This window comes from Catharus ustulatus, chromosome Z (assembly GCF_009819885.2).
Source record: "Catharus ustulatus isolate bCatUst1 chromosome Z, bCatUst1.pri.v2, whole genome shotgun sequence".
In the NCBI taxonomy this organism is placed as follows: Eukaryota; Metazoa; Chordata; class Aves; order Passeriformes; family Turdidae; genus Catharus; species Catharus ustulatus.
The window spans coordinates 24,224,596-24,247,664 of NC_046262.2; the positions used below are offsets into that span (position 1 = coordinate 24,224,596).

At 42.6% G+C, this 23,069-nt stretch overlaps 1 protein-coding gene across 1 annotated transcript; it reads right to left on the minus strand.

Annotated features, from left to right (window-relative positions):
- Positions 1 to 923: 923 nt before the first annotated feature.
- S100Z (S100 calcium binding protein Z) lies at positions 924 to 22,932 on the minus strand. Its single transcript, XM_042780165.1, has 3 exons — positions 22,127 to 22,932; positions 2,400 to 2,557; positions 924 to 1,246 (listed from the first exon to the last, which is right to left on the minus strand). Exons 2-3 carry the CDS (start codon positions 2,538 to 2,540, stop codon positions 1,088 to 1,090), a joined length of 300 nt encoding a protein of 99 aa, XP_042636099.1. The 5' UTR covers positions 2,541 to 2,557; positions 22,127 to 22,932; the 3' UTR covers positions 924 to 1,087.
- Between the last annotated feature and the right edge of the window lie 137 nt (positions 22,933 to 23,069).

A 23,069-nucleotide genomic window follows, 5' to 3' on the forward strand; every position in this document is an offset into this window, starting at 1 on the left:
CTCCATGCAGGAAAAAAAGCCACAATATCCTGCCACTGAGGACTTGCAGGGCTTCAGAAGTATGCTTAATTCAAACAGGAGTGTGTAAATACTCTTAACCTAAGAGCAAACTAACACTGGAAGGGGTTGGCCTACTCTCTCCTTGCCTGGCCTTGGGGTCCAGGGAACCCTGGCTTCTGTACAGGGTGGGGATCAGTGTGAGATGTAATAAACGTTTTTCCATGAGATGACTCATATTACAAAGCTGTACCCTGGAATTTCATCATTAAATCCTCCACAAGTGGTCCTCCTTTTAACCATTGCAGAGTAGTGAAAGCAGAAGGCATTTACACATTTCCCCCAAAGATCCAGTCCTCCCCTCAGCACTCCAAGCAATTTGCTGACTACATCATCTATGTATTTGAATAATTTATGATACGAATACATTCATTTATGCCAAGTGAAGAGGTTGACTACTGGGATACAGCAATGCCAACAGAACAAAATTGAAGCTGGAGACATGGAGGAAATGAACCTGCAGCAATGGCAAACAGTGTTCTATGCTCCAGCAGCAAGAGACAGCTGTGACCACATCTGAAACATGAGTGTGGGGAGCAGCAGCTAAAAAAGGCTTTAGAATAAGCAGAGCTGAGCTAATAGAATCTGCTGGTTTTGAACTGCAAAATAAGATTATTATAAAATTACTGAAAACTAAGTTGAAAGTATTATGTTTCATTCCAAAGTTTTCCATTCAGAAAGTATACAAGTAACATTCCCATGCCTTTTACTTTCCACTGACATTGAAGAAATAGAAATCTCAGCTCATGCCAAATTATCTGTCAACCCAAGCCCTTGACCTGGGCAACTGATGAAGGCATGTTACAGATGCATGGAGTGCAAAGACTGGAAATATTAAAAGCCACGTCTCAAGTAGTGTAAGCTGGCAGTGGTCCAGCTTACACCAGCTGCTGATTAGCTTCATAAATGTCTTAGAGCAGTAACAGTTGGAGGAATGATGGTTTGCATTCACTAAACACCAATGAACGCTACCTAACTAGGCATGCTTTGCTTGCAATTGTGGCTTGAAGATTGATTATATCAAAGATTTTTAAAATCCCTCTTTCTTTAGGTGTTCTTCAAAGAAATCATTACATGCCACAGTCAAAGCAGCAACCAGAATGACAAATTCATTAAAATCCACTTCATTGTCCTTATTGGAGTCCAGGTCATTCATAATTTTATCAACCAGGAAGGGGTCCTTTTGGCCCTAGAGAGAAAGAAAAGTGACTTAGCTGTGCAGATCTTGAATGTGCAATTCTGACATGCCTGGCACCACTGCTATGCTACAACACTGGTCATAAATAAAATATGTACATCAAATATGTACCTGAACAGTAATACATCTCTAGTCACTACAACATCAGAAACTAAAGACAGTGCAGCCCTTATAAGGTATACTGAAATGAATCAAACAGATTTTAGGAGATACTGAACATGGATCCCTTTTATCAAGATGGATCTGTAAAGTGTATTTCTCTGCATCATTCCTTGACAAACAGTACTTAGATTTCCAACAGAACACTCTTAAATGGTCACATTATATATCCATTCATCACATTCAGAAGACCTCTGGCTGACAAACAACCATCCTATTCAGTAGGAGCAAGAACACTGAATCTCATAATAGTAGATCAATGGCTAAGATTAAAAGAAAATCCAATCAAAGGAAATAGATACAATGTAAGAATATACTGTTGGTGGTCATAGGGTCCAAGTAATTTTGACAATTAAGAGGATACCTAAAAACATTATTTTTAAAGCTTATGATTCCATAAAAGCATCCATGCTGTGTAACGTACAACATAACAAACATGCAATGAGATATTCAAATCACCAGCTTATCACTGAAAGGATTTTCTTAGCAACTCTCTGCAGGGCACACAAGCAGCAGTACTGTGTGGCCATGTGCACACGCTACTTTCCTGTCTCATGAGAAACGGTTGCTGCATTCAATTCTTCATTGGACTTATCTATGCCCTATTATTACACACAAACAAACAAACAAACAAACAAACAAACAAACAAACAAACTTTATTTAGTATTTCTCTTGCTACTACTTCTGGGCTGGCCTAGTCCTCCTGCTCAAAAGCACTATGGAGTTTGCAGAGCACCAATACCCATCTCTGCTGCCAGTGTACATGGGAGAGCACTGGGGCTTGCCCACTCTCTGAAAACATATTTCTCAAATGGGATATTTGACATCATATTCTTCTGTACAGCTTCACAAAGAACTGTTATCTGAGACACTGCGACAGGATGGGCCTTGCACAAGGAGGTGCTGTTCCCATCCAAGCTCTTGGATAGCTGCTTAACCCACCCATGATACAATCACTCAGGAGGTTCAAAAGCTGCGTCTTACTGAAAGGAAGTCAGTGAGCTCACTGGTGAGAAGCTCCTTGAGTTCTCCTTTACTGAGCTTGTTTCTGTCTCCTTCTTTGCCAGAGTAGTGATAGAAAATCCTGATCAAGGTGTCCATTGCATCTTCCAGTGGAGTGGTCATAGCAGTGAGCCGGAGAGCTGTGGGGCAAAGATACTGTCATTGATATTGCACAGATTCAAAGCAAAGGCCAGTCTCTAGGAAGGGAAGGAGGGCCAGGTGAAGACAGAGATTACCAGCACTGAAAAGTTAGCCTTTCAGTTGATCCATCCTGTTAGCTGTGTGTGAGCAAGGAGAGACTGTAATAAAAAAACCCCCATTGTCCTGAACTCATAAGCAATTGCTTCTAGAAGGTAAATGGAAAGAAAGAATTTTTATTTAAGAAAATGATCTATTGTGTATACACTTTGTAAAGCTGCTGTAAAAGGAAATCTGTTGTACCCTTACCTGAAAACACAGGAAGAATGAAGGCATACGTTCCTACCTGCTAATTAAAAAATTTTCTTCAAAAAATTACTTCAACAAATTCCACCTGCGAAAGTGGAAGTGCATTTATGCAGAAAGCTCCTCACCAGTTTACAGGTGATCAGAGGAAAAAGACTGGTAATAAGGGTAAATATCATTGGTCAATTTATTTGGTCATGTTTGCTTGGGCTGAGCCTTTTCCTATAAATTGTCTGCAGCAAATAGGTGTGAGTGGATCACCCCCAAGGTTTGTTTGATTGAGCATACAGTAAGAAGGTACACAGGGAAGCATCATCAAAATAACAGATGGAAATGCAATTACTTGAAAAGCAGTGGACTCAAAAAGTAACCGAAAGTAGAAATCAAGTGTAAGATAAACATTATGTTGAATAAGCCCCAGAGAAAGATTAAAAAGCCAGAATGCACTTTAGAGTAGGACTAGAGTCCTGAACAATACCATCATGCAGAGGTTAAGACTTACCTGCTTTACAGGCTGGTGGAGGTAGCTAGCAAGAAAATACCCAGATCGCAGAAGGTGGTGGTCACCTTCCTTTCAAAACCCATGCACAGGCTCTTGTTTATCAGGCTGAGAGGGTGGATTACACAAATAGAGACAGACGTATAATTGTCACAGGGATGATGGGTCTTCTGTTTCCCTCTGCATTTGCCTACTCTGTTCAATAAAAGCCTCTTGCTGTAATTGGGTCACTAAAATATTCACCAGGCAGTCTAGAGGCTGCATTTGGAACACATGGGATACTTTCTATCGTTTGACTTTTCACAAATATGTCCATTCAAGGCCTTGAAGGTCAAAATTACAAAATGCTAACATCACCAAGTTGATCTAAACCAACTTTCCACTATTTTTAAAAGAACACTTTCTAATTTGTCTTTGAGCTTTTCTACAGTCTGCCTCAGTGCTGGCAGACAGAGTTCAAAAGTACCCAGGTACCTAGGGGTAGTCTTGTAGATGAGTTTGCCACATATCCTTTGAGACATATACTTTAATTGTTAGATGTCTCCACATACCTAAAACATTATCTCTTGCTGAATGAAATTCTTGTTGTAGTAAATGTGTCCTCAGAAGGAAATCAGGAAAACAGTTCCAGTGGAAGGTGTGCTTGGAATTACAGTGTGCACTGAACAACATCTTGGCTTAATTTTTACAGTCCTGCAGAAAAACTGTAGTCCAGCATCTCTTTCTGAATAAATGACCTTGCCTCAGAAGAGCAATAAGTGATCTCTGCCCCAACCCCAGGAACTTGATGCTGGGAATGATGGCTGAGGGATGCAGGAAATAGCAGCTTCAACATAGTAGGGCCTACTTACCACCCAAAATAACAAATAACTAAAGTTTTCATGACAGATAGACACATGAAACAGAAAACTGCTTGTGAGTCAATAAAGCCTTGTACCTGCTGCACACACATGTCCAGCGAGCAGAACTGTAAGGATGAACAAGGCATGGAGCTGCAGCTCCTTCGTTTCATTCCAGCCAGAGGGAAAGAGAATGAGGTGGGCATGGCTTTTAGCTCTGAAACCCTCCAAGAACTCCTAATTTTGACTATCACTGTATATCTCAGCCCACACCCCTGCCTGCCTCCTGTGCCTTCAGACATGTTTCTTCTGCCTGTGCTGTTGTGACAAGTCTCCACAACCTGGGAGCCTTGTGTGGAACTCTGGGGCAAAAGGGAGGGAAGAAGAGGGGATGGGACACATAAAAATACTGGATCCCAGTGATAAGGGAAGTGACCATGTGTAAAGTACAATTTCCAAAACAGGCAGCCCCTTCTGGCCAGAGATCCCTGCAAGGCATGCACGATGCTGTGTGCAGGGCATACACCTCCAGCTGCCATCCCTGTGACAGGAATGCTCACTGGGGAAGGGGCAAGCCACTGCTCAGGAAATTATTATAAAAGGTTAAGGTAGAAACCAGAGGAACAAAAGGAACATATCTCTCCTGGAATCAGAAGAGAGTGAGGAGGAGAGCTGCTCTCCAATACCTCTTCTGTTCTTGGGGAAAGCGCACGGGTGCCTGATTTTGTGCAGTTGTAATCCCTGTGCTCCTGTCCTCTTGTAAGCACTGGGATCTAGCTGGATCACACAAAGCACGTGAGAGAAGAACATGAATGATATTAGGCACAGCACTTCTCTCTCACTCAGTTCTGGGAATCCTCTGTGTCTGCAGATGAGAAGAAGAGCACGGAGTCCCTTATGTAGCTACAGCCACAGAGTTCTGTCTTGCTTGTGATTCATTAACAATGATAACTATTGCTCAGAAATATTACTTGGATAAACATCAAAATACTTGGTTGGGGTTTTTTTTGTTGAGTTTATGTGGGTTTTTGCCATTTATTCAACAGCAGCTTCACCCACAATCAGAAAAAAACCCCACAGCTGACTCAATATATAAGCATTAAATCCTTCTGTTTGTCTATATATTATTACACTGATCCTCTCGCTAATTAATATTGCAAATTAATTATCTAAGCAGAGTCTACAGGAGGTACAACTTCCAGGAAGCAGGTGTAAACTTTCAGAGCTGCCATCCTCAGGACAGAAGAAAGAAGGGTTTCCTCTATTATCTCCAGAACATCAGCTCAATAATTTATACCGTGATACAGTATGTGCAGATTCTTTCTACAGCTACTTTCACTCCAGCTAATTGTGTAAGGAACCTTCTTTTCCACACTAGTGGGTGACATACACAGGGAACAGCTGCCCCAAGCTTGTTTGTCAAGGGGTCCACGCAATTTGCTGTGTCCAGTCCTTTCCTCCCTGGCTAGCCTGGAAATCCTCCCAGTGGCTCCAGGGACAGCAGATGTCTCACAACTTTTATGAAGGCAAGTCCCAGTGGTGTTTACTCAAAATTCATGATCATCTATCAACTGTTACACACATCCTCATCCAACACTCCAGCACAATCTGATTTAATATGATAACTAGCTGGCACTGAAGATAGCTAAGGTCAGCAGAGACTGCAAAGCAGTTCAGTATCAGGCCAAGACCTGACTCGGTGTCCGCAAACACCATTCCCCATCAGTCCCCACCCTGCACTCTGGCTTCCCGCAGGTTAGACACAGGAGCAGCACCAGATGAGGTTGACAGGAATGTAGGACTGCCTGTAGACATGGTGAAGGATGGTGCCTTTCTCATTCATGCCCAAACTTTGTCCCTTAGAGCCTGCCAAATCACAGCAGTATTGGTGGGAAAGAACCTCTGGAGATGCTTAGCCCCTGCAGCCTGCTCAAAGCTGGATAATCTCCAGCATCAGATTAGACAGACAGTTTTCTTTAGGCAAATATTAAAAACCTCCAAGAATGGAGATTTCACAAGTTCTTGGGTAACCTGCTCAGGGGTTACGGTTGTAACTATCTCCCTGGAGAAGATGACTGCTCTAATATCCAGTCTAAGCATCCCAAGGTACAATTGTGAGCATTGGCACTTTTTGCACCACCTACCACTACCACAAATACTTCAGCTTTAGAAATTACCTTCAAATAGTCTTGACTCCTCAGCCACACTCAAAAATAAATTTGGAAGCAGTCTATCCCCTGACTCACCCAATCTATTACCATGTATTGCTGTCCCTTTCATGTTATGTCCTTGATCCTTATATACTTTCCCAATGAATATTTCAACATTAAAGTGTGCACTGTGGAAGTGATGACTGTCAGGAGGGGAAGGGGCAGAGCTTTCACCTGGCCTGGCAGAAATAGTCTGTAAGGCTGAATTCTGACATCTATTCTCAAGCAAGTGATAGACTTAGGCTAACTAGGCTTGCACAATAGGTCAGTCCCTGTGACTTCCAGAAGGTGATCAGAGGGATGGAGTATCTCTCCTGTGAGGACAAGCTGAGAGACTTGAGGTTGTTCAGCCTGGAAAAGAGAAAGCTCTGGGGTGATCTAATTGTGGCCTTCCAGTATCTTAAGGGAGCTGATCAGATGGCTGGAAAGGGCCTTGTACAATAACATATAGTGACAAGGGATAGTGGCTGCAAACTGACAGAGGGGTGGTTTACATTTGATACGAGGAAGACATTCTTTACTGAGAGGGTAGTCAGGCACTGGCACAGGCTGCCCAGAGAAGGTGTGGATGTGCCATCGCTGGAAGTGTTCAAGGCCAGGCTGGATGGAGCTCTGAGAAACCTGGCCACTGCAGACGAGTTGGAGCCAGGCGAGATGCCTTCCAAACCAAAGCTTTCTGTGATTTCACTGGAGGCTGTTGAGAGAAAGGGAAGTTGTTCCTTGCCCTGTAAATCTGAAAAAGGACCCAAAATGCAGGACTGTTTTCTTTTATTTTAGTTAGAGAAATGTAAACATCCACCCATTTGGGCTGCTCTACAGTATTTTTCCTCCCCTCTTACTTGTAGATGGGGCAGTCAGATCATAGGCAGAAAATCTTTTCACTAGTCTTTGCTCCTCAAAAAATGAGCAGTTCTGACTTGTTTGATAGTAGTCAGTCTTTGACATGGGTCAGCAGTCTTTCTCCACAGCTGGGAAGGCACTTTGACTTATTCACCAGGATTTTCCCTTGATCTCTTCTTGAGACAACATGACAGAAGCTGCCTTTAAGCCAGAGCAGTTCATGAAGTGCCGCTCTAAGCCATAGTAAAATACTACTCAGCTTAAGTGTGAGAACTTGTACTTAGGGCATCTGGCTCTCAACATTTGCCAGAATGCATGTGGGGAACATTTTCTCAAAAGTAATTATTGCACTGGAAAAGGCAAGTCAGCCTCCCACCCACATCCTGTCATTATTTATTTTTCCCAAACTCACACAGCTCTTGGTTTGCACATATTTTGAATAAGTGCTGTAGCCTCAAAGTGGGAAAAGGTGAGATTGGAAGCAGAACTGGAAGGCTCATAAGGACATTTATACTAGTACTACAATAAAAATCCTATATTGGATTAGAGCCTAGATTAGACTAAAACATATTAAACAGATTAAGGAGATTATGAGACTTATATTTGAGTCAGAAGTTCTTCTTAAACTATAATGAGCATTTTCTTGTTTTAGGATTGTTAGCATTTTCATTGGTGGTTTGTCTCCATATCTGGGTGGCCGATTGATCTATTTAAGTAAGAAGTGTCTTCCTCCCCTGCAGGTTTCGGCTCACATCTTAAAGCTGTTTTAACTGCTATAATTCCATAGGCAGCAGAATAGAAAAGAACAGCTAAATGTCTTGCTAGTAGCTTTTACCGCCTAGATTTGGTGGTTTAATCTCTAGGTATATTTTTTAACGATTTACACTTCAAGGGTTGCCCAACTGAAGTGTGTCCTTATATTTCCTGTTGAGTCCTGTTTTGACAGCTCTTTTCACACACCACTTTTCCAATTACTTAAGTGACTTTTTCACTGAATTGTCCATATCATTGAACCCTGCTTGTTCCCACAGTGGTAATTTCTCTTGTGATACCCACTTAGGACAGAAATTGGAGCATTGTCTGTAACTTCAGTTACTGCTTACTGCTTCCTTCTCCTCCTCAGAGAAAATTGCTCACCATTTCCTACTTCTGTGAGCAACCATCCATTACTAGCCTGTGAAGGTAACATCTATTGTATATGAATGCACTGTTATCTGTAAAATTGTGTAGAAAACTTTCATTAATCCTAAACTGGAGTTTAGAAGTATTTCTGGCTTTAGTTCTTCCTCTTACGCCTCTGAAGCAGACGGATCTATCCAGCTGTGTATCAGCCAAGAAATGTATGAATTTAATGTTGTCTATCTATGCCCAGGAATGCGAAACTAGTGCAAAATATCTTGGTGTAGACGAGAGTCCAAGCCAGTTGTGCCCCAGGTAGTGGCAGAGGGTCTTGTTACGGAGCAGCCTGGTAACCAGAGACCACGCACCCAATGCCAGCTGGCTGTGGTAGCTCACATTACAGCTAGTACTTGGCAATACACCCCCATCTGAACAAAGCCAGGACACTTATTCCCTTTGCATTAGATCTGCTGATCCGTAGGGCAAACCCATCCCCTGGAGATATGGTGGCTCTGACTGGCTCATGTTTTTTCCTAATTCAAATTCATATCAACATGCAGCAGTACTCATACAGCAGCTGCTACTTTGGGAGTGGGACTCCAGGGCCTTATGTGATTAGCTGTCTGTTGCAAAGGAGCACCTCTGAGCAGTGAGGGCTCCTGGCCCATGCAACTATGCATTGGTGCATGTGCTCGGCCATGCCATGGTGTGTGGGGTGGCCACCACAGCTCCAGATGCAGAACTCATCGCATTTTTCCATCTTCCCCACCCTCCCTGTGAGCTCAAGTGGGCCCATTTGCAGATGACTGGCAAATAAACTCACACCTTCTTCATCACCAGTGCCAAACTAAATAGCAAAAATGCAACAACAAAAAAAACCCCAAAAACATTCCAGATGAAGTTGAATCAGTATTTCTGGGTACTACTGATCTTAAATCAATACAGAAAAATGAGGCAAATATAGTGTTCTCTTAATTTGTGTGCATATAAGGAAGTAGGACTATTATTTTGGTCTGCGGCTGCCCCTTAGTGTCCTGCTGAAGAACTGCTTCTTCCAGGTCTCAGGCTAGCAACAACTGCCAAAGCTGCAGGAACAAAGGGAGAGAAACTCCCTCTGTCTGCTCCGAGGTACATACAGATGTTTCACTGCATTTACTACAGTAAGCTCTGTACAAGGGTCAGCATTGCCAACAACAAACCAATCAAGAAGTATTATAATTAAAAATTACAGAGGAAAGAAATAACCATTACACACAGCCTTGTTAGCCAGATGTATAAATTCTGCAGAGAATTTAAGTACTTAATACATGTCAGTCTTAAAATAATGGGATTTAGGCACATAATTTGCTGAAATCAGGCTTTATATTTCACTAATAGCCCTTAACAGCTCATCCCAAACTTACCACCTGCAGAGGGAAAAAGAAAGTTCAGAAGCACTTAAAGTCAATGCTCCTGTTTGAAGGATAGATGTAGGATAAGTCTAGAGTAATGTAATGTTCTCCAGAAATGTTACAGGGGCATTCTGCAAACAGCCGTGAATTCTTGTCCAAGTGCAATGGGATCAAGAAACCTCAAGAGGGCATCTAGAGCCAGTAGATGGTGGGAAAGGCTTAAAAAAGAGGTAAGGCCAAGGCTGAAAGCTGAAGTAAGTACTTTGCATGTGTTTTCACTATGGTGGAGAAGTTCTCAGAGGATAGAGAGATATAAGATCTTTCTCAGTCTGAAGTGAAGGAGAAGACATTATAGGACAGATCCTCAAAACAGGAAGTAACAAACTAGGATGGGATGGACTCCAATCTGGAGCTCTGAAGAACTTGAGGTGGATGAACAGTGGGAGCCTCTGGCTCAGGACCACAGCAAGGTAAACTGACTAGTACAATGCCAGGTATTTTCCAGAGAACTGATGAACATTGGGTCTGCTGTCAAGTTGGATAAGAAGTAGAGACCCACCTGAAAACCAGAAGGCTGGGAACATGACTAAACACAGTATACTGGGGAAAAGTAAAGAAGAGTTATAATGCAAATCTGCTGGCACTCCCTGAAGGAATTCATAATAATTGACCCCCGTGATTACTGCCCACCTTGCTCCCAGCAAGCATTCCCTCACTCTTAAGGAAATTAGGCTGCCATGGAATACAACTAAAAGAATCACACAGGAAACGTCTAAATGAAAGATAGGCAACAAAGAGTAAATTATTGGGCTTTACAAGGGAACAGAACGAGAAATGGGGTCTCATAGACACATGTTCTGGAGGCAGTGCTAATCAGTATGGTCATCGATGATTTCCAAAAGGGAAGGAGAACGAATGGATACTTTTTTTTTGTTACTACAATTTACACAGAGAAGTTAAAGTTCAGCTGTGAAGGGTACAAGAGGACCTCATGAAATTAAGTCATAGTGTCAGATAAATTCAACATAGATTAAACACAGTGTCATGGGGACATTATAAGCTCTGGGTTGACTATGAGAATTCATGAGATCTTGGGATTACTGCAAATTAAAATGTTGCTTCAGTAAGAATCTGAAAACAAGCAAGGCTAGGAAAGAAATGAAACATAAAATACGAGAAGTATTTTTATGCCACTAAGTTCAAGGGAAGCCCATTTATTCAACATCATGGTGTGTTCCTTCCTTCATCTTACACTAAGTACAGCAGAATTGTAAGAGCAGCAAAGAAACAGCTTCTATGTTAGAAAGAGCTAAATACACATGACATCTCAGCCTGCAGAAGTGTGTAACTGGGAATGTCAAAGAATTCTGTATATTCAGCAGTGGCACAGTGAAGGTAGGAAGTAAATATTCATTGTGCTTACAGTACTCCCTGGATGTTCTTACAGCTATTGCAACTGCAGTTGCTCTGAGGGATCTGCTCCAGAAAAGTGAATTTTCTAGGAAAGGAGCGGACTAACCCTACAGCAGCAATACATGTCTCAGCAGGACTCAGCTTGAGTGTTAGAGACTGATGTGAATTAAGAGGCAGAGGCAGAGTTAGTTAACGTACAATTGATTTAACTATCTGTAAAACACAGGAAATTAGTTGTTTGTTCCTGGTTTAATTAACACTATAAATGGCCCAAGAGAGATTTTGCATGCATGTGAAAATCAAGAACTGCTGAGATGGTGGAAGTAACTGTAAAAGTAAACAGGCATTATTTCCTCTTCACACAACAGAATGTGGGCCAGCATGTTTTCTCACCATTTGGAGGAGAAATTGATAATACACTATGCTGTGTAGATACACTCACACTTGTACCAGCAAGATGCACCACCCCTTCCATTGTGTCTCCATCCCTCCCTTTGCAGGGCAGGAGTAGGAGCTCCTGACTCCCAAAGCCTGGGCAAACCTTACTTCATGCAAGCTACACCTGGCCAGGCAGGGAGCTCCTTTGTGTCAAACAATGTGATGGTCCCCGGGCTTCCTGCTGGTCACCTGGCTCACACCCTAGCCACACACTGCCAATCTCATACCACAGCCCTGTGTCACCTGGCATGTCTGGTGCTGAATGGCTAGGTATGAGCCCAGCATGGTGACAGAGAATGCACTTGCACTTGTGTGTCCCTGGAAACAGCACCAACACATTCGCAAGCTGGGTACTGTGGTTCTGATTCCTCTGTTTCACTTCTCCTTGCTGTTTTTGTCCTTGTTCTGCACCTCCCACGAGTAACACTTGAAACCTTCCAGCCCCTGCATTTGCAAAGGGACTCCCCTGGCTCTAGCAACCTTCACTGCATCTCATCTGAAGCATGAGGTTCCCTTACAAGGTTGTGCATCATTTCCCATCATCCTGCTACAGGAAGCCTGTCTTCTGTGGGCAGTCAGTTAGCTCACTTTCAAGTCTGCTACATTAGATACCCAAAATAAGCATGAATAGAAAAAAATTAGTATTTCAACAAACACCTTCAGGGTATAAAACCAAAGACATAGATGTTGGAAGAGACAAGGCAAACAGGTGATTACAGAACTATTACTCAACCAATATATGCCATGATTAAAATATACCATCAAAATTCAGAAAAAAACTGAAATAAAATCACCAAAGTGAGTTAAAATGGGTGAGTAAAAGTTTTGAAGGCTAGAAAGCCTACAAAGCAATTACACTAAAATGTGCATTGTCTGTGTCCCACTAAAATAACTCATCATGTCTGCTGTAGAAAATAGAGCCGTCATCCACAAATCCACTATTCTATTGTGTTCTGAAAGGATGTTATGTTTTATTGCTCTTGCTCCATTTCCCAAGTACTTCTGTAACAAAGCCTTGAAAAAGCTTGAGTTACATTCACAGCCTCCTGCTCATCTCTTCTCTGCCACGCTGAATGGTATCATACCTTTTATCAATGTGTCTACTTCAAAGAGTGACATAACATTGTTTAAACTCATTCTTAACCACAGGACATTGTACAGGTTGCATCCAAACTCTGTGATTGCAGTAGGTTCTCCACATCTGTTATCCCTGAGAGTTTAATAGCATTAATATGTTACTTTCTAAGAAGCACATAGCAGTCTGAACAGAAATTTCTTTGTAACAGATTGATACGAATTTCTGTTATTTGCTTTTAAGATATTTGGAAATATCAGAGTCCCTGAGCTATGAAAAGGAGAATGGCAGTGACTAATATAATGTGCAACATTTTAAAATATATGTTCTTCTCCTGCAAGTTTTTTTTTTTTGCAGTGATTTTAGAGTGATATTAGATTTTTTTCTGTATGGAAAGTCTTTTCCAAATAAACTCTTTTGGCATCATTTAAAGGTTGTTTTAAAGTTCGTTGTCACTCTGGTGGCTCATTCCACTCTGGTAGAAAGCAGGACAATACACTGACATGCACGCAGATTGGTGTTAAATGAGGTTTTAGGTGTCCTTTTGATGATACTAAGCACTACCATCCCCGAAAAAAGAGCTTGATGATATCACCATCCCTACTTGTTCTCTTTTTCTAGAATATTCTGGTTTCTTGGGGTAATTGGCAGATATAAGAGGCTGGTGGGTTTGCAAGAGCAAGTGTATGCTATCTTCTTTCTAGTGTGTTGAGTTGGATATTAAAATATGTTCATTTTGGTACAAAAATGAAAGTATCCTTATTTTCAGATAGAAAGAAGCAATCTCAAATACTTGAGGCAGGAGGAATATCTCAGAAACTAGTGTTATATCAGTAGTGACTGCTGCCTTAACTGTACAGCCCTCTAATTATTTATTCCCTTTATTAATTACACATGTTTTATCTTCCAGCGGTCATTGACAGTAACAGGCACTGATGTATTTTATTCTAGGGATTATCCATGTAAAATTATGCCACTCATGGAATTTTCTCACAATTAAAATTACAGATTTTGCTGATCTGTGGAAAGTGCCTAAATGATATTACAAAATATGTACTTTTTTTTGTCAGGTGACTGAGCACAGCCATTCTCTATTTTTGAGGTCACTGCCAAGAGAAGTCTGCAATAAAATGAAAGGCAGATGCTCTCATTTCCTCTAATGATGCAATCCCACTAATGGGACAGGTCCAGCACTCTCAGTTGTTCCTTAGTCATGTGACACAATGAGCTGCAGCTCAAGAAATGCACTCCAGCCCACATTCGGCCTATGATATCAAAGAGACAAGGACTTGCAGCATCTTGCAAGAGTATTACAATTCCTCATTGAGGAAGATGAAAAAAATGGCAAAAATCAGTACGTATGAGGCTCTGGTTTTGCTCAAAGGTTGATTCCTTAAGAAGTACAGTAATTTCACGATCATAAGCTGCACCATTTTGACTAAAATTTTGCTCCCAAACTGAAAGTGCGGCTTACATTCAGAAGCGGCTTATATATGAACAAATTTTGGAAATTTCCCAACCAGGAAGTCCGAGCCAGTAGCAGCCCTGAGCCAAGGCAGAGCCCACCCGGCCCTGGGCGATGGTGGGGCAGTGGCGGCGCAGCAGCAGCGCTGCCCGGCCCCAGGGGGTGCAGTGGCGGTACCGGCCAGGCACGCCCCTCTCCCTCTTCCCAGCGGCAGCAGCCAGGGGTGCCCCTCTCCCTCCACCCAGTGGTACTAGCCGGGCACGCCCCTCTCCCTCTTCCCAGCGGCAGCAGCCAGGGACACCCCTCTCCCTCTTCCAGTGGCACCGGCCGGGCACGCCCCTCTCCCTCCTACCGGTGGCACCGGACAGGCACGCTGCTCCCCTGCCTCCCGGCGGCAGCGGTGAGTGGGGCTGGGGCCGCTCCCTGGTGGCCGTCCCGAGCAGGGCTGAGCCAGCAAAGCTCATGATCCCATGATTCTGTTACTATTTGGCAACTCTGTGAAAGTTGCACATGGATCTTCGCTGTGAACGAAAGTGCGACTTACAATCCGGTGCGGCTTATTTATGGAGTAAAAACAAAACGTTGCTGACACCCTGGAAGTGCGGCTTATAATCAGTGCGGCTTGTAATCGTGAAATTACTGTACATTTTTTTCTTGAGTCCAGTCTTGTAAAGCAGCCTCAGCCACCACCCTCAGCAGCACGAAGTAACTACAATGGCCATGGTAAATATGCATTAAATTACTGGTGGAAGTTGCAAGTGAAGCAATATTTCCACAATGGAAAGCTTCACATGAGGTCAGATGCTCTGGAAACAAAGGCAGAAATCAACTATCTGTCAGTAAACTTCTGCATGCCACACTATTTCAGAAATCTGGGGATTAGTTAAGACTTATACATAACACCTTTTCTTGCTCAGATAAGCTTATGCTTTGAAGATTTTGTTTCAGCAGTGGTTTAATTCCACGAAAAACCAAAGGAGATTGAAAGATATAATGAGAATATTCTGCTTTGAAAGTTACACTCCAGGAGCCCCATATATCCTTAGCAATCTGCTTCCCTGATCCCAAACCTAGCAGGGATATTTAATATCACCTGTTAAGTCCTTCTTCTCTTACATCAGATATGTATGTGTGTTTTGAAATGGGGGATTACAAAAAAAAAAGTACAGTACAAGGAAACTGGATTGTCTTTCACGCTTGTGAGTTTGTCAAAGAGAGTGCAATAACAGCTGGATCAGTAGAGGGAGCCTTTAATCACAGTATCAGTTAGCAGATACCCAGAAAGTTAAACAAAGCATGATCCTGAAACATTCTTTCCCCAGATGACGGACAGTCCTCAGCTAGTTCGTGAATACCACTGACCTCCTTGGACTTGGACTGACAGCTTGGTTGGCCTCCCCGCCTTCACGGAGAAGCCGTGGTCCTGCACCATGCCGTGTCCCTTCTGTCTGCCCAGACAGGACCATTTCCCAGCACTGCAAGCCTCCTGAAACTAGGAGGCTGATACACAACAGTGTGGCTGTGATTTCAAGATGGGCTGTCTACTCCACAGAAACACCAAGAGCCATGTCTGACTTTAGTGCAATGGCTTCTGCTCCTCATTGGGAAGGGGATGCTCTGGGAGGGAGGAAAGAGGCTGCCAGGGGTGATGAGTTACCTTCTGCAGGTGTCTGCCTACTCATCTAGGATGCTTAGATACTGAAGCAGAGATACATGTCTTGAGTCCACTTCTGATTACAAATTGTGAGGAGCTCTCACTTTGAAGAAGGAATTAATTGCTCAGTAAAAAAGTATCATGAGTTCATGCTAAGGGAAACTGCATCAGTTGGCATAGGATCTGTGCCATGTGCACACTACAGTGACACCACTACCTGAACAAAACCAAATATGATCCTCAAGCCACAGTGTCCTGCAGAGCCCTCGTTCTTCCCAATCACAGGTCTGGTTCAGTGTCTTTGGGTGCTCCAATCATCAGTGATCTGGGTTGGTGCTCATGCCAAACACTGTTCAAACTGTTCAAACTTAAACCACCCATGGAAGATAAAAACCACTTGAAACAAGAGGGCTGATGACATCTCTCTTTTCTAAGGGCCTGCTATTTTGATTTGTGGTGTAAGCAGTGGAAGCCATGATCTTAGCAGCAAAGTCAGACACTGCCATTTTCCCATGTCTGGCAGAGGTATCCCCACTCTGTGCTATCCCATGTCTTAAACACAGAACCTTCTCTATTCACCCACCCATGCCCTGGAACAGCACCAAAAGTGCCAAAGTGAAGGTAGCTGGGGATGGACTCTCTCCTCTCTCTCTTGCCATCTCTTCCTCAGCACCTTCTTGGCTCTTGTTGCCGAATTTGATTATGCAGAGCTCACTGTGGGCTGACTTTTGCAGATGCTGGAACCAGCCCTACACCCTTTAACAGTAAACCTGAACAAAGACAGTCGCGTTCTTCAGGGACATCAGACCAAACAGACCGTTGACAAGCAATGCATCTTCAGAGATTTCCTTTGTCATCTCCACTGCTGACCCTACTAACCAAAATGCCATGCTTGCTGGAAGTGCTGCAAGGCTCCTCAGACTTGTCTGCACACCCAGGTCTGGCAGCCACTCAGACATTTACTACTGAAGATCATTTCACTGGCTATTGCTGTAGTATTTTATTGACTCTGCCTATTTAACCAGTCATAGTGATACAGGGAGCTTCCAGGTAACCAGCTAATACACACAACACAGTCTGCATAAATTATGACAGAGCAGTTCCATAACTTCCTTTCAGCATTTCATTTCACCATCAAATCACTCTTCATAGCAATACCAATTTCAACCCAGCTCACAAATAATATCACCACAATATTGTCACCCCCAGCATTTCCAGCTGTGCTCGTGAAATTAATGGAGACACATCAGTGACGTCAAAAAAAAAAAAGCAGGCAACTTTATTTGAATGGGATGCAGCATCACCTGCCTCCCAAATGTCCTGAATTAGTGCTAAGGGCTTATCCTAGATACTTTTGCACTTTGAACCATGTTGTTCAGCTCATCCACTCACAAAAAGCCAGACAGGTTTGCCAGACCGGGATTTGAAGATGAAATGTCAAGGGTCATGTTGTGTCAATCTGAAGGTATGCGCTGGTCCTGAGTCATCGTCAGCTAAATCCAGGGAACACCACGGTGCGGCGCTCCCTCCTGAGTCAAGGTTGTCATTTCGACTCACCGACTGCTTCTTGTGTTTTCTTTATATCCCCCTGGCTTCTGTAAATGTATTATGCAGGACACTCTTTGGGACATTAGGGAAATTCCTTCTACCCATCACAATTTATCTTTTAATTTATGTTCTTCAAGTTAATTATTTCATTCATTTCCACTTACTCAGTGGGTTAGCCTCTCCTAAGAAGTGGCATAACTCTTTGTTTTAGGCACCTAAATTACTCCTTTTTCTCCAAGTGAAAAGGACGTATCCAGACACAGGCTCGATGCAAATGAGCTCTACCTCTCCACTTGCTGCAGTCCACAGGATTATGTGACAGAGCAGTCCTCACTGAAGTCATTCAGCTGGGGAAGCATGGACCCAGCTGCTAAACCACAACACATACTGTCCTAAACTGACTCTGTGGAGAAAGCATGAATACTGATGGTGTTCTGTACTGCTACACTGCCATATAGTTAGAGGTAGCATAGCCCAAATGTTCAAGACTTCACCAAATTAAGCCCTTATTAAGCAACAGAAACTATATACATATAATGATACATATAATAATGGAAGAGTATTCTCCTCTCCCAGAGGAGATGGATATTAATGGATATCAAAAGCTGGGTAAATGCTGTAAATTGAGGAAGGAAGGGGAAAAGGTATTATCAAATAAACAGCACTTCAGACTCAAACATACTGAACTCTGTTCCCAGCAGTTTGCTTCTTGACGGTGAGGGACAAAGCTGAAGCGCAATTGCTGAACCAAATGCAGCTGATAACTGCAACAGATATATGCACTCATGCCACTCATGTTTGTTCTCAGATAGAGCACTCACCACTTAATGCATGCTTAGCAATTAAAACCCTGCCAGCTTTAAGAATTACTATTTATATTTTTAGAACTGACATAAAATACAGACATACCTCCTGCTTACTATTTCCTGGAGGTGTCTGCACCAACTGACTGGTCATGGGAGCTGTAATACCTGGAGGTGACCTACTGATAGAGCTGAGAGTTTTTATCCGGGAATTTCCCTCAAGTTCCACATGTGGACTGGTCAAATTTAGGCCTTTCTTCTCTCACATTTTGTTGCCTTGCTGCATTATACAAGTGCTCATCAATGCTCTTTACTGCGTATTACTAACACTTTTGAAACAAAGGATTGAAGCTTAGTCCATGTGTGCTACCTGCAGACCATGTTGTTGGCATGCAGACCTCCAAATACAGACCTAACTTTTGCAGCAGGACTCTGATTTACAATACATATGATAATCCCATGGAGACCAGGTGTAGCAAGTTCTATCACAAAGGCACAATCCTTAGGTCACAGCTACATCAGGGCTCTAGCTGTGGGTCATGTGATCAGAGATTGCACTCGTTCTCTCCTGTGGACACTCCTGTGCTCTGGCAAAAAGCAACACCCAGGTGAGCACCACGCTGACACAAGTTGCACAAGTAGCATTCAACAGCTATGTACCAGGGAAGTAGGGTACCCAGAGATACGGGAATGGACACACTAGTTGTCTCTGAATTTGGAATGCTGCATCCATATTGAGGCATAGACACTGGAGATAGACTCTTACAGGATTTCGTCACAGATAATTCCAGGCAGACTTGGTACCACTGAGCTGACTGTACCACAGGAGCAATCCCAGCTACTTTATGAACACCAGTGCAGTCATGAACCTACCTATCTCCATGTTCATGCAAATAGGCCTTTCTCCCTTTTCCTGGCCTCCAAAGAGCTGGACAGACCATGAGGGAAGCTGGTTGTGGGCACACTTCAATGACTGAAAAGTCCAAGTCACAAAAGCTAGCACTGGATTGGTGAGCCCTCATGGATTGATAGAAGCTGTCCCGTACCTCTGCACAGCATTCCATGCATCCTTCACAATCTCTAGCCCTTTTTTCCATTATCTGAAGTATCTCCACCTCCACTGGTCTGGATGACAGAGAGCTGACTATGCAGCCAGCCTGTTGTACTGGTTCTGCCAGCAAACAGTGCCTGGAGAATGTTTACCTGCAAACCTAAAGAAGGTTATCACTCCTGAGACAAAACATATAGGTAATACATTCTCTCCTGGTTGTTGTTGAATGAAAATGATGATGACTACTGTGCTTATGCCGTATTTAAGAGTGATGCTGTTTATTAACCATGTTCAAAGACCCTGTGACAGATCAAATACATCTGTAATGAAACTTGGGTCCCAAATGGCTGTTATTGTAGGTAGGTATTATGCTGCTTGATTCCCAGGGCAGTTACAACATAATGTGTTAAATATCTTCAGTCATCACAGCACAGTCAGACAAAATGAATGCTAAACTTGGTGGGCCCAGGCGGTATCCACTGAGGAGTTATGAAAAAAACTTAGAATAGATGAATTAGTAACTGAAATGTGTTATCGCTTGACAAAATTTTACCTGAATACTGGGAGCCAATGCTGTCATAAATGAAAGATTCTGATATGTCATGAAAAATATAGTTCCATAAGCTCAATATATGTACTGAACAATTAGTGAAGAATCTATGAAGGGATATCACTATGGAACTTCTTGAGCTTTCGGGTAGAAGTCACCACTGTTTTTGTAAAGAGAATTCTGGACTTAAAAACTTTGTGGAGTTCTTGGAAAAGGCCAAACACAAGCAGAGATAGGGGTGATCCAGCATATCCAGTCTATCTGGATTTCCAAAAGATTTTCAGCAAAATTTCTGATCAAAGACTTCAAAATAAATTAGGTAGCCATGGAGTAAGAGGGAATGTTGTTTTAGAATAACTGATTGCAAGAGAAGTAATGCACTGTAGCAGAAAAATCGTCAGTCTTCACTATGCCAGTAACTCACTAGTGTGGTGCCAGACTCGTACTATTCTGCATATTTATAAATGGTCTGAAGAGGGTAGAGCACTGAGGAACAAAAGTTTGCTGCTAACATTCTTGAACTATGGCTTGCGAAATGACTAACCAGTCAGGAGAGAGATGTAATTACAGGCAGCTGCATGAGAACATCAGCTCATTGCTAAGGAGCAGGAGAAAAAAAAATAAAACAAACATTGAATATTAGGGTCTACTGGGGAAGCAACACAGTGCAAAACAGAACTCATCACTGTACAATCCACAGCTCGAATACTGTATGTCATTTGGAGACTTTGTATGGAAATGGGAAGGTCTCAGCAAAAGCAAACAAGACTATTGCTGAGAGTGGCTGACTGGGAAGGAACTGGCTATGACACCTCAGTGTGCAAAGTACCTAAAAGGGAATATGATACTGGCTTACAAAATTTCAAGTGGAAGACAGTTAAGTACTTATTCACATTATCTTCTCCTTTAGGGATGAGGGGCCACCCAATGAAGACTGCGGGTCCTGATTTAAAGCAAATAAAGTGAGTGCGACAACAGGACACTCAATTTAGGCCAGCCAAATTAGGCTTAAGGAAATTCCCATGCTGAAAGTAGCACAATGTTGAGATAGTATAATGAGGGATGTGATTCTTAGCTGTGCTGGTTTTACTCCTACTTGTGTATCTGCCTTCAACTTTTTTTTGTCACAGATAGTTCTCCTCCTCACAGCTGGCAAGGAGCTTAGCTCCCCCAGTCTTTGCCTCCTTTTTTTCCTGAACTTCAGAGCATATTTAAACTACGTTCCAAAGTGTAGCACACAAGTGGTGCTGGCCGCAGCTTCTGTGCATCTGGTATGTGGCCAGGTGCCTTGTGCAGCAGTCCTGCTGTTTTCTTATGTCCCTTGATGCCTTGCTGTCTTGTTGACCTCCAGAGGCACAGGTGAGATTACTCTGGCAGACCTGGGTCTACCCTGAGTCAGAATGAGCAGAGCCATTCCTACAGTCATGGGTGGAGGCTTGCTCCCTGCTGCTTGGGATGTTAGGCAGAAGCATTGCAGCTACTCTGCTCTGCAGTCACACAGTGGAAGTGGGTCAGTGGTGAGACAGTCTGAGACTCTCTCTTGTTCTGAAAAGAGCTCATCCAGCAAAACAACTAAATACTGTTCCAAGCCAAAACTAAACTTTTCACCATCCTCCTGGTTTAACTTTAACCCAGAAATGATTCAATCCACCCCAAGGTCATGCTTGTGACAGTATGAGAAAACAGCGTGATCAGATCGTGGGTTAAGGGAAAGGCTAATCTTCTCAGGTGCAGCATAAACTTGATGTGCTTCTGAAAGCCTGACAAAGCACACATAAAATGCACCAATTTTCAACTCCCTATGCTTTCATTAATGTTGCACTGATTATTTTTTTAGCATCTAAACCCTTAACCAGCAATAGGTAGCATGAGTTTTTTGATTCTCTTAGTGTTTGAATTGCAAAGCTGACACTGTTTAGGAATATATTTATTGTAAGTTGAAGACCATTACCTTTAGACCAAACAACCCTGCCCAAGAGTACAGCTTCCCCTCCTCCACTACCCCCCAAAAAAAGGTTTAAGCAACCACCTCCACCCTCCTATGTTCTTACTCCATCACTACACGGCAGCACAGGCACATAATTGCCAATTCAAAGAACTGAATCAAATTGAATGAACAACCAGCCTAGTCTAACTGCTTTGTTAATTGAAGCAAACTAATTCTTGCTAAATTCAGGATAAGAATTTGCAATATAGCTACACAGGGGGAAAACATCACTTAAATGACTGTGAGCTCTTCGAACAGTGTTCTGCAAAATCTGTCACACACTGACATCGTACTGCCTTTTTAAAAATAAATCATTCTATTTATTAAGACTTCTTTCTCAAGAAGCTTTCAACATACTACAATACCATTTAATTCTTACTCACGTCATTAGCAGACCTCCACTGTTGCCACAGGTAAGAAAGATCTTTTGCCAAACTGCAGACGAAGACTAGAAGGGAGAAATGGTCATGAGGACCAGCACTTTCCTTCACGTGAGCTGCAACAGAGTTGTCTGATTATTTGACAGGAATGACAGGAAAGAAACAATTAAGAAAGTACAGATATACAAACAGGGCTTAGTGTGTTTCTGATTAAATAATGACAAGAAACTAATCTTGTCCCCCAAAAGACAGGCTCTATATAGCATGCCATATTTTAGACATTTGACCGTCACCTGTGAATCATGAGCAGCCTCTCCATGGTATTATACAGACACACACTGATAATTTATCATCTTTACAACATACAACCTATAACCTTTGTACTCCTGACAGAGCACAGGTAGGTCTGTAAGTACATGAACTGGATGCCCTTGCTTCATATTACTAACTACTGCATACAGAGCAGGAAGCATACTGGGCTGCTTAGCAAGATAAAGGGAACAGACTACAGTAAGAGTTCAAACAGCCTAAATCTCTTCATTCTAATTCTTCCAGTGACCTGTGGCCACTTATGCAGTTATTTTCCAGTAATGCTGCTAACACCTTCTGCAATAAATATGCAATTATTTCCCGGCATTTGTCAGAAACCAGGAAGAGAAAGCTGCTTATGTCTGAGAAGCACCTGTGTTCCACGTCATCTAGAGCTGTAAACTCTCCACTCCTTAATGAGACACATGTTAATATACATTGCTTCTTTAGCTTTGTCCTCTGAAATACTATCACAATACATCCTACTTTCACTGCTCTCTAAACAAACGTGTCATTAGGTAAATTTTATTCTACCCATTTAGACATTACAGCTACAGTTGTCATGCTTATAATGAACTGTAAGGAATAACATCTTTGTTATGTGAAGCCAGTGAAACTAGTCAAATTGAACTACTTT

Excerpts from the sequence above, each read along its gene's own strand:
- S100Z (XM_042780165.1), bottom strand. The coding sequence starts at position 2,540 with ATGACCACTCCACTGGAAGATGCAATGGACACCTTGATCAGGATTTTC. Across the intron at positions 1,247-2,399 it reads AGCTCACTGACTTCCTTTCA|GGCCAAAAGGACCCCTTCCT; the intron begins GTAAGACGCAGC and ends CTTTCTCTCTAG.